This window comes from Abramis brama (assembly GCF_963993115.1).
Source record: "Abramis brama genome assembly, chromosome: 5".
Classification (NCBI taxonomy): domain Eukaryota; kingdom Metazoa; phylum Chordata; class Actinopteri; order Cypriniformes; family Leuciscidae; genus Abramis; species Abramis brama.
Genome location: NC_139967.1, coordinates 38,807,061 through 38,819,350, shown reverse-complemented (window position 1 = coordinate 38,819,350; position 12,290 = coordinate 38,807,061). Strand labels below are relative to the sequence as shown.

The window sequence follows — 12,290 nt, the reverse complement described above, 5'->3', positions numbered from 1 at the left end:
TCATTAAATTAAAACAAAACACTAGTTAAGCCAGACATGAAATAATAGTCTGATTTTCTTTAAATGGAACAGTTTATTAATTCTTTAAACAAAAAAACAAACAAAAAGTTTGCATATATGTTTTTTTGTTGTTTTTTTGAGAATCGATACATCAGGCTTTTATGGGTCACAATCATATAATAAGATGTATGAGAATATGTAGATCATACTCGATGAAGAGGGAAAAAACACAGTTTTATACAGAGGACCAAACTGAGCAAAAATGTGGAATTTGGTGCAGTTGCTGATATTAATAAAGAAGACTACTTACATAAACTGCATATAAATTTCAGTTTTCACTCTATATCTCCCAATGATATGTCTAGACAATATTTAAATATTTAGGCTAGACAATATCTAGGGCATATTTAATTCAATATAATGATAATTGAGAGATGTAAAATAAACGTTCCTCAAAAGCCTGATGTTTCATATTTGAAACTCAAATTTAACATGATTTTTCTAAAATAGATGCATATGGATGTGATAATCAAGTAAACCTATGTTGCTTTAGTCCAGTAAGTGTTCATGTTGAAATATTGCTAACAATTTAACATTTATTTTTATGTTTACATTATAAAAATCAGTAATGATTTTAGAGCGTATTGAATAATGGCATAGAATTACACTAAAAAGCCTTTGCTAAAAAGTACTATCAGACAACAGAAGCCATGTAGAAGATTGTGTACAACAGGTTTTAATAATACTGATTATTCAGAAGCCTCAGAAATGTATGCATCAAATATGATTAAATTAGGCTTTATAGGGTTAATCATGTATTTCAATAAATCATACAGTTATTACGTTCATTTCAGTCCATCTGAGCTGGCTCAGTATATTTGTACCTGTTAGAGAGAAGCTGAGATCTGGTTCCAGAGGGTGATGTCAGTGTGATTGACAGTTCTCCCCGGTGAGGATGTGTGATTGTGACACGTACAATAACGTGCTCCAGATAGACCACCCGCTGCAGACGCTGAGCAGAGCAGCCTGAGGACTTGAACACTGACCTCAACACCCTCTCTGGACTTATGATCCTGAGATAAATACAGAGAATCTGAGTGAATCTTCAGTCAATAAGACTAACAAAAATAATGATATATTCTTTAAAGTATCTAGGAATACCACTGGTAGAAGATATTGGTAATCATTTAATACTGTGCCAATATATACAGTGGTGGCCAAACTTATTAGAACACTTGGCATATTTAAGAGGTTTCAGTTGTTATTTTCCAAGAGGACAATGACCCTAAACATTCTTCTAACAATTGCCGGAACTACCGAATCAATCTGCTGGAACAGTGAAAATTATGGACTGTACCCATCAAAGTCTGGACCTAAACCCCATCGAGCAAATTTGGGGCGAGTTGGAAAATAAACTGGACAGATCTATTGTGCTTTCAAAGGAAAGCCTCTGGCTTCAGTTGCAGAAGGCATGGGATGACATTAGTGTTGAAGTTCTCAGGAAATATATTGACACTATGCCAGAGAGATGTGCTGCTGTAATTGCTGCAAAAGGTGAACATACAAAATACTAAAGTTAAAAGTGGATAAAAACTCACTTGATATTTGTTGTGCTCAGAGCAACCATCTGCATGTTTCATGAACATTATGAAATTAAATCATGTTTTGGAGGCAAACAAATGTTCTGTCACGTGTTCTAATAATTTCGCCCACTGTCCCTGCAGCATGGTACCACCACAGTTGTAGTAAATACAGTTTTGTAAAGAAAGTGCATTAGTATGAATACAGGAACGTTACAGCAGTTTGGAATCATCAGTGAGAAAGTACAAGGATTTCGATCAAACAGTTACCTTCCATTCTGGACTATGTTTTGCTCACATATGTGTTGAGGGGGCACCTGCTTCCAGGTCTCTGCTTCCTTCACCATGGCTTCAGCATCCATCAAGCCAAACCCATAAAGGTGACTAACTGCACAAGAGCCAGTGATGATACAGTTTGTTACATACTGCTATTGAGAGCACACTTCATTTCCTTTGCAACTATTAAAAGGTTAGTTCAGACAAAAAAATCTGTCATCATTTACTCATCCTCATGTTGTTCGTTCATCTTTGAAACACAATTGAGAGATTTCTGTCCCTCCATTGACAGTCCACGCAACTACCAATTAGACGATTTAAAAAAAATCATAAAGAGATCATTAAACTAATCCATATGAATTGAGAGGTTTAGTCCCAATTTTCTGTAGAGACACGATCACTTTATATGATGAACAGATTGAATTTAGGCTTTTATTCATCAAGGCACACATCAGATATAGAAGCTCAAGCATGATTGTTTGACGTGCGAGAACCAATAGAGTTCATTCTCTCTTGTGTTACGCAGCACGTTTGAGCTTCCACAAGAACCAATGAGGTTTGTTCTCGTGCGTCAAGCTTGTGTGGTTGAACTTTTATTTATGTTCGGTGATCAATGTTTATATGTGAATAAAAGTGTAAATTCAAACTGTTCGTCGTATAAAGCAATCGTGTCTCTTCAGAAAATTTGGACTAAACCACTCAATTCATGTGGATTAGTTTTCAATCTCTTTTTAAATCGACAAAGTGGTAGTTGCGTGGACTGTCAATGGAGGGACAGAAAGCTCTTCAAAATATCTTCATTTCAAAGATGAACGAAAGTCTTATGGGTTTGAAACGATATGAGGGTGAGTAATTGATGAGTCATTTTTGGATGAATTAACCTGCTTCTCAAATCACTACTAAAAGTATGTGGGCATACTTAATGTATGCTGTGGAGTCTCTGCTGATAGATGCTGTAACTACACCATACAGATCTAAAAGTATCTGTCTCTATTGAAGGCCATTAAAAAAATACACATCTTTGCAAGCAACTTACTGTAATATTTCATGTCATAGCTCAGGATAGGGTTTGGGACAGTCATCAGTCTATCATTGTTGTCATGAAGTTATTTTTGGTTCTGAGCAGTAAAATAATTTCATTGAACCAGTACTTGAACATACTTAATAATGGTGGGCCATAAAAAAAATCAATATCGTTCAATCACTATTTGTGGGCATGATATCTTGTTTTTTTTATGTGTGGGTTTCTGTAAATCCACTTACCAGTAAAAGTGTGCTGGTACAGTATTTAAATTGGTTTTTAAGCTAAATTGAATAGATGTTGAATAATATATAATAAGTGATTTTTAATATACAAGCTTATTTTAGTCTACCATCATATCCAGCTCCATTGCTCTGCCAGTCTGAGGCGCTCAGGTGACCACGACGTGACGTTTTCACTATGATGTGCTGAACATCCCTCCAGGTCAGAGCTGGACTGAGGACGAAGAACAAAGAAATGAGTTTATTCATCACATGCTTAAAAGGGATGGCAGTAAATAATTTGTCCTACAGACATTATTGGCTCAATAAAACCTGTGGAACTGAAAGCCCATGAGCAGCAATGACAGAATTCAGCTCTGAACCAATTGAAAGAGTCAAAGTGTCTGAAATGAGGTGATCCAAGATAAGTGTTTTACCCTCGCCATTTGACAGATCCTCAGGTTTGAAAACGCTACACTTGATTTGACCACAAAGTGCTTGCCAGATCTAACAGAAAGATGATTACATCTAACAGACAGAGCACAAATAAACTAGACTTGACTGCTTACTTTGCCTCCAACGTGAGGGCGATGATTCCTGCAGCCATGGGGGCCGATGCTGAAGTGCCAGAGTGCTCATCAGTGCAACGCTGCCTCAGATCTGTTGTCACCTGAAATCACACATATGTACGGGTCCAGTGAGGAAAATCGACCAATTTCCCACATAGCAAACAAACACTGATTGAGTAACTCACAATGCCCAGGCTGTGGCTGTCTCCACTGCTGTAGGTGGTGGACAGAGTAGACGAGCACTCCTCCAGGTACCACGGCTTTTGTCCATTCTGAGTGGTGCTGCCTACTGAGATGGTGTAAATGCTGTTGGTGTAACCGTCACATGAGCAGTGGTCTTGACTCTGCCCACCATTTCCTGATGCCCACACAAAAATGGAGCCACGGCCCTTTCTGCCCTGAGAAGCAAAGAGGAATCGTGAAAAATAAATGTACTAAAATGTATTTGAAATACATTTATTTTATGTTAAGTATACTACAATATATTTACATATGTATGTACTTAATTTAAATTGCCTGCAATTGTACTTTTGGTATACTAAATTGATTTACATAAAGCCTGCTAAATTGGTAAAACTAATTTTGTACTTAATGTACTTTAGTTATCCAGAAATAGTGCCGAGGTCCAACTAAAGATATACTTAAGTATATTTGATTGTGCTAAAACTATTGCAAGTATACTTTAGGTACACTTTAAATATCTTGCATTTAAAGACTGGAGGAACAATGTTTTGGTAATTATGAGTTGTACTAATCTCTGGTACACATTGTACAATTTTGGGCTGTCCCAGATGAAAGATGACCAATCGTGGTGATTTCTGTGTGTAGGCTCCTAAACGGTGGTCATAGAGAGATTAAGCTTTATTAAGTTTAATCATAATATTTTTATTAGTAAGTCTCAAGCGATATATCAGTAAATTTGTTAATGGATTTTTACTGTATGGATTTTTACTGCTTATTTTTTATTTATTTATTTTTTCAGTTATTTTGCTTGCAACATTTAAATGAATTATTCACCTAAAAGAATACAAGGACATACAAAATAATAATAATAACAGGAGACCTTCTTTTGAATGCTGGGTGTCAACCCTTGTACACTGATTTTTAAAAATTTTTTTTACTATAAACAAAAACAATTTCGAAAGACTTTAATGTTTACTGTTGTCTTTTTAAAATTTAATTCACATTTTCTGATATGTACTAAAAAAAGAAAAGAAAATAATATGTAGACTGTAAGATGATGATCTTTGGTCGCAAGACCGTGTCAATGAACATCTCTCTATGACCACCGTTTAGGAGCCTACACACAGAAATCACCACGATTGGTCATCTTTCATCTGGGACAGCCCAAAATTGTACAATGTGTACCAGAGATTAGTACAACTCATAATTACCAAAACATTGTTCCTCCACAAATAACATGCAGTTTTATCAAAATTAAATGTGTGAGGACCAAAAGTTACATTGTGTAGCTTTAAGTGCAACAATGAAATAATATGTCATAGAAGGTCTAGTATTAGTCTTTGGGTCTTGTAGGGTCTGTACTGAACAAGTTCTTTTTTCTACTTTCATATTATAGCTTCTTTCGCTTTTGTTTATGGTAAAATTAAGTTGTAAAAAGCTAAATAAAATAATTAATAATAATAATAATTAATATTATTATTATAATGACATACAATGACATCAAAAACCTTTTGCCAATCTTTTAGTTTAATGTTTTACTATTTGGGAAAATAAATATTTTGAATTAATATTAAGTCAAAATTTAAGATTTGGACCAAACCAACAAAGTAGAGTATTTTTAGTCCAAAATAAAATAAAATGTCAGTGTTGTCTTTACTCAAACTCTACCCAATAATGTACATAACCACACAAACACACACTAACTTTGCGTATGCCACTCTCCAGAGCGAGCCGGACGAGAGGGCCGGGGCCATCTACTGTTCTGCCATCATCATCTGGACCCCAGCTGGAGCTATAGATATCAATATACTGCTGCCTCAGACTCAGTGATTGGGCTTCCACCATATCAGTCATATCGCCATCCAGCATACGCACACCTACAGGAGGAGAGTGGACAGCTCCATAGATATCAAGAACATAGGCTATGTTTTGAATACCACACTTCATTCTGTAAATGTTTATTGTTGTATAATACATGCAAACATAAAAATACATTTCTGATAACTCACCACCAATTTTTGCATTGTAGGCAACTCCGACAATGCAGAGAGAATTGTTTGCAGAGGCAGCCACCACACCAGCACATCTTGTTCCATGTCTTTAGTGAAATCATAAAGAAATGGAAAACCCTGTATTTGTATGGAGCGTTGTATTTTAAAATGTATTTAAAATCAGCATATACGGAGGCTGAGGGAAGTGAGACTGCACTGGGTCACAGTGGAAATGGACTGACTTGTTTTCATTGGTGGCATCATAACGTGGTGTTGGATCAGGATCATTGCCGTTAACATCATAGCTGGCTCTTGCATCCTTATACATATATAATAACACATTAATAACATCATGGCGGGTCAGGCAAAGAAGAGAAAAAGAGGATCTAAATGCAGCCTTCTTTTTATTTACCCAAACTATCAAAGATGATCACTAGAAAATAGGCACACAGGAGAAGAAGAAAAAAAAAGCATTAAATACAATGGTAAATGAAAAAATAAACAAGGCACAGGTGAACGTAATCTAGCAAATGAGAACCAAGGTAACAAAGGAAACATAAACTAAACACAGGAAATACAAAAAAGGAACTAAGAGTAACAGGAACAAAACCAGCATACTAACAACATATGAATAGGGCTTTGCATATCTCACTCACAATTTTGAACCATCAAAATGACTGATAGACCAATATATTGGTCTTGACAATTAATCAGTCAGTATTTGAGATTATTGATATTGACCAGTGAACAACTCCCACTTGACTGATTACTAGAAAATAAACCACCAGGTTTGTCAATGGATAGTGTACATTTTCTGTTTTCCATTTATTTTTAATGTATATATAATATTATTATTAACATATAATACAGTATATTAGAATTGTATCAGCCACCTCTATAATTACACTTTTGACCCTTTCCTTACACCTTAACCTACCTTTAAACCTAAACATACCAAGAAACCCATCTCAAACCTTAACCGTATCCTACCTCAATAGCAGCAAAAGTGTTTTGCAATACAGAATTAACACAATAAGTAGATTGTTGCAAACTTTTCTTTCTTTTTTTCTTTTTTTTACATACGTAAGTACGTTATAGTTAAAGACACCTAATATAAAGTGTGACCAATTTATTTGTTTCAGATAATCTTACGATGTCAAAGCACTTACATAGTTTTGTTTAAGATCTGGATGCTGTCTTTCTATACCATCATCCAATATGGAGACAACAACCCCTTTCCCAGTGTAGCCCCTGCGCCAGGCGGCCTGGATGTTCATGTCAGTCAAGCAGTTGTGATCACAGTGCTATAGAACAGTAGGAAAATATAAGTATGTATCAGTATGTCTCAGGTTATCACTACAGTCCCTTAAATTGTGAAAAAGAAGTGCGCGTAATTACTGAATGTGCACTTGTATTGTACTTCAAATCTTAAAAGTATAGGCCTACTTAAAAAAAAAAAAAAAAAAAAAAAAAATCTCTCTCTCTCTCTCTCTCTCTCTCTCTCTCTATATATATATATATATAAAAATTCTATAGAGTACACTTTCATGACATCTTTCAATCGACACACTTAACTTTTAGAAAGTACACTTTGTAATAATGCCAATTTAAACGTTTTACTTTAAAGTACATTTTAAAGTAATGTTTCAATAATCTGTTGTCATGTATTAAAGAAGTGTTCACTTCTTTAATACAGTACACTTATTTTGATGTGCTTACTAACACACTAAAGCACATCTAAAGTATGAGCACATCTAAATTACTTGACTGTGATTTCAACTGTAGAGTGTTATTTGATATTACATTTAAAGTTAATATTTTTTAAATGTACTTGTCATGTATTTTACATTTATTCATTTATGCACATTTATTCATTGTAAATGTAAATTGCAAATGAATCAAAACAAATGTGTAATTAAAAATATGTTTAATACAAGTTTTGGTAACACTTTAGTTTAGGGTCCAATTCTCACTATTAACTAATTGCTTATAATTGCATATTAGGATATTGGCTGTTTATTAGTAGCCTACTTATAAAGCACATATTCATGATTTATTCTGCATGATACTGTATTTTACATCCCTTAATCCTACCACATTCCTACTCAGTATCTAAACTTAACGAGTGAGAATTGGACTTGAATCTAAAGTGTGACTCAAGTTTCATTAGACGTATATTTTAGTTAACCATAAATGCTTGTCAATACATTTGACAGCATACTTATTGCCCAAACCTTAAAGACAATAGAAGTAATACTTATGTCCTATACCCTATTGGGTAATTTTTTTTATTTAATTTACTCTTTTTAAAACTAAAGGATACAATGAAATGTACATATTTTCACATATTAATTGGCTTAACATAGTAGTTCGGTTCAGTTACTGTAAATAATGCGTTTTATCTGAATATAAAATAGCTGATTGTAATGTGTTGCATACTAACAATGTACCACATGCTGTCCCACTTGGCATCATTGAAGGTGGTGGCGTGGATTTGGTCCATTGTGTCAGTTCTTTTTACTCTCTTCTGAACCATCTGTTGCTGGATCCACTCCACCTTCAGCATCAGAACATATTTATGATGTTCTACTGCATACATAACATGCTTCACAAACCACAGTCAATTAAATGAAAAAATTCATTAAGAATAATTATCATTGTATCATTTTGTTTTTGGCAAGTTTAAGGATGCATCCGTGTGGTTTGGCGTACCGCTGTCTTAATCTGTTTTGGTAAGTGTGTGTGGTGTTTATAGGGTGGTGTAGTCTAACTTATTAACTATTCAGTGGTGTCTCTGTGACTGAAGGTATATGATCCTTGTACCTTGGTCTCTGTGGTGATGAGACTGTGGTTCCCTATGCTTTTAATAGTGGACCTTTTGATGGTTCCTCTGTGCTGAAACTGGTAATGGTCCACTAGCCCACCTATCTGCAGAGGCACAAGGGGAAGAAGATTGTTTTAGCCGCTGCTCAGGTGTGACTGACAGAGATATAAATTATGTATCCATCCCTGACGTATGCCTACGAAACAACAAAAGGGTTATTCTACACCGCTGATAGACTTACCATCAGAGGCAACCTGAGCTAGCACTGCACAATTCAGCTGAGCTTAAACTTTGGCTGCTGATATCTCTTTGACACCCTGTGCCTTGACTTTATGATGTTGGCTGAAGACATACCAGATTTACCAGGAACTAAAAAGCCCCACTGTAGACGGCAGTTACACATTTCATTGACTGAGTGTGGGAAGTCAGTTTCCTTGCTAACACTGAAAATGTGCTCAATGACACAAAGCGAAATAGACTAATCACACAGAGCAAAACAAACAAAAAAAACAAATAGAGACTGTGGGCCAAATAAATCCCATGATGCATTGCACAACAAACCATTGGGATTCGAAATGACCTAAAAGTAATATTAAAGGAATATTCCAAGTTTAGCCCTATAAAAATTTGTAATGATTATGAAAGAAGTCTTTTTTGCTCATCAATGCTGCATTTATTTGATCAAAAATACAGTAAATACAATAATATAGTGAAATATTATTACAATTTAAAATAATTGTTTTCTGTTTTAATATATTTTCTGATTTCTAATTTATTTCTTTGATGGCAAAGCTGAATTTCCAGCAGCCATTAATCCAGTGGCACATGATCCTTCAGAAATCATTCTAATATTCTGCTTTGGTGCTTAAGAAATGTTACTTGTTATTATCAGAGTTGAAAACAGTTGTGCTGCTTAATATTTTTTGTATAAACCATGATACATTTTTCTTATTGGATTCTTTGATGAAAAGAAAGTTCAGAAGAACAGCATTTATTTGAAATAGCAATCTTTTGTAACATTAAAATTTACTTTACTGTCACTTTTGATCATTTTAATGAATCCCTGTTGAATAAAAGTATTCATTTCTTTCAAAATACATTTTGAATAGAAGTGTTTCAATTACACTTACAATGGTCTGTTGGGCAAGTGTACAGTAGATGCCCAAGACTTTGAATGTCCATTTCAAGTGCATTTATGCACACCCTTTTCTTTTCTTTTTTCTCTTTTTTTTTATCTCAGATATTCAATTAAGTGAAAATTACATTTATATACATCTCCATGAGCATCCTGTTACATTTAATTCTCTCTTAAATGTACCGCTGCTATACTTATTTGTGCAGTAAGGGGACAAAGAAAGTGTGCCAGTTGGTTAACTAACTGAAGTAGGGTATAAGATGCCATCGAGGTTAGGAGCTCGTCTTGCATTGTTAAACACATTTATTATACAAGAGCCAGTGACCCAGCGATATGGGCTTGGTTATAATGAAAGACTAGTTTGAAAGAAAAAAGTAAAAATGAACTACAGTTTGTTTACATAGTTGGTGCAATAAAAATATTAGTTTGTCTATGAAGTTTTGTCCTGGCAAAAACAACATCTTCCAATTTCAATGACAATAAGTCTTGACTTGACTTGACTTGACTAGCATGAAAATTCCATAATATATAACAAAGTACCATGTTATTACCATATGTGACCATCACTGTATCATAGTATCACCACTGTACTTTTGTGATGAAAAGTTGCCAGTTGCAATTCTGGGATTTTACAGAAAACATGAAGACATAACAGCATACTGTCTTGGTTGATAAATCGCACAATATTTAGGCCATTCAGACGTATAATAAGAATTTAAAGCAGGACACAATACATACAAAGTTATAATAAATGTGATAGCACCCACTTATATATAAGTGAAACTGCTCAATTGTTACAAGATGCTGCCACATGAAACATTTAACGATAACACTTTATTTTGATAGTTCCCCAACATACATTCTACTGACTATAAGTAACTTTGCAACTACATGTCGACTTATTCTACTGACCTGAACCCTAACCAAACAGTTTACTACCATCTACTAATACTTTAATGAGAGTTAGTTGACATGTAGTTGCAAAGTTACTTATAGATAGTAGAATGTATAAAGTGGACAATCAAAATAAAGTGTAACCCATTTAACTGGCAAAACATTTTACAGTGTACTTACCTGGCCCATATTCACAAATCCATATTTGTCTGCAATAAGATCAGCAGCATCAGGACCACCAGTCATTTTAACCGCCCAACGGTTTGTAAATAATCTTGTCTGGACACATTGGAGTCCAATCCCAAGAAAAATTGCATATAGAAAAAGTGCTGTTGGTGTCATCTTCAGATGGTTATGATCTCTGCTTCATGCAGAAGTATTGGTCTGATCACACTCCTCATTGAAAAGTTCTCATTAAAAAGCGATTTGAAATTGTCTAAAACAGAATGGATTGTCAAAATGATTGTAAAAAGTTCCTAAAGGACCTAGTTTGACGGTGTGAGGGCTATTCCACTGCGATGGCTCCACTGCATCTGTTGCCTGTGGCACATCATCTCCAATTACAGTACTATCAGTTTCTACAGGTGCACTGTGTGCTCCTACAGCAAACAAGAAACACTGGGAACGCTGGATAACAGGCCTAACTTACATTCATGGCAATATTATATTAAACAGTGATGGGTAGATCATAATTAGTGTGCTTTCTGAAAACATCTGCTTGCTGTACATTGAGCTGCATACTTGTATTGCATATTTGTAGTTGTTTTTTATTATTTTTCAATCATTCATTTGACATTCATTTAAAATCTTGATGACATTCATATTTTAAATTGATCAAAAGTCAGCTTCGCAGAAATAAACAGGAAAATAACAGAATCAGTGATGCAAACTTCATAAAAAATGAGACAAATTCAAATTCAGCTATAAGCATACAGTATACAATAGTGTAGAGTGTGTGCACCTATACGCCATGGTTTGGTCAGTTACCCGGATGTGCGGCCATATTGGAGATTCTCAGATGCAAACAACAGCATGGATTGCACTGTTTATGTACTACTGAACACATTGTTACACTAATTTATGATATCTAAACCATAGAAAAAACACGTGGAAGCTGCTAAATCATATAGAGCGCGAAATTGACAAACTAACGTTAATATGTGGTAAAGATCCGAACAAGCTAGCTTCTTAGTCATGGACTGACGACCCAACACTTCTTCCTTCTATTTCTTATCCCGACATAGGCTACGTTCAGACTGTCAGTCCAAATCCAATTTTTGTTCATACCCGACTGAAATCTGGCTCTGATCGGATTTCGCGTAGTTTATGCAAGGCTGTTATGTTGTTGCAAAGTGCCGGACATGCAGAAAATTATTATTATTATTTTTGAATTTTGAAACCGGCGGAGACAAGAGCGCGGAAAAAAACTGTGCATACCAGCCTCCTACAGTTCTGCAGCAGGCTCAAGACGCAGTAGTCCCGCGTGGCGGCTACACATTTCCATGTTGCAAAATTTAAATAAGACAACATCTCTATTGCAAATGCAAACCCTCCATCAATGCAACGTCATTGCCATAGAAACTAATGCAGATATTC

At 35.0% G+C, this 12,290-nt stretch overlaps 1 protein-coding gene across 1 annotated transcript in view; it reads right to left on the bottom strand.

The window, feature by feature from the left end:
- pcsk5a (proprotein convertase subtilisin/kexin type 5a) overlaps positions 1 to 11,036 on the bottom strand; it is a gene marked incomplete at its 5' end in the record, with an annotated part of 46,197 nt that extends 35,161 nt beyond the window's left edge. Inside the window, 12 exons of the mRNA XM_084114100.1 lie at positions 885 to 1,073; positions 1,851 to 1,968; positions 3,230 to 3,333; positions 3,668 to 3,768; positions 3,853 to 4,065; positions 5,555 to 5,727; positions 5,860 to 5,948; positions 6,084 to 6,160; positions 7,011 to 7,145; positions 8,285 to 8,398; positions 8,665 to 8,769; positions 10,875 to 11,036. Coding sequence (XP_083970226.1) covers positions 885 to 1,073; positions 1,851 to 1,968; positions 3,230 to 3,333; positions 3,668 to 3,768; positions 3,853 to 4,065; positions 5,555 to 5,727; positions 5,860 to 5,948; positions 6,084 to 6,160; positions 7,011 to 7,145; positions 8,285 to 8,398; positions 8,665 to 8,769; positions 10,875 to 11,036 — 1,580 coding nt within the window. The remainder of the gene's footprint in view (positions 1 to 884; positions 1,074 to 1,850; positions 1,969 to 3,229; positions 3,334 to 3,667; positions 3,769 to 3,852; positions 4,066 to 5,554; positions 5,728 to 5,859; positions 5,949 to 6,083; positions 6,161 to 7,010; positions 7,146 to 8,284; positions 8,399 to 8,664; positions 8,770 to 10,874) is intronic.
- Positions 11,037 to 12,290: the final 1,254 nt, after the last annotated feature.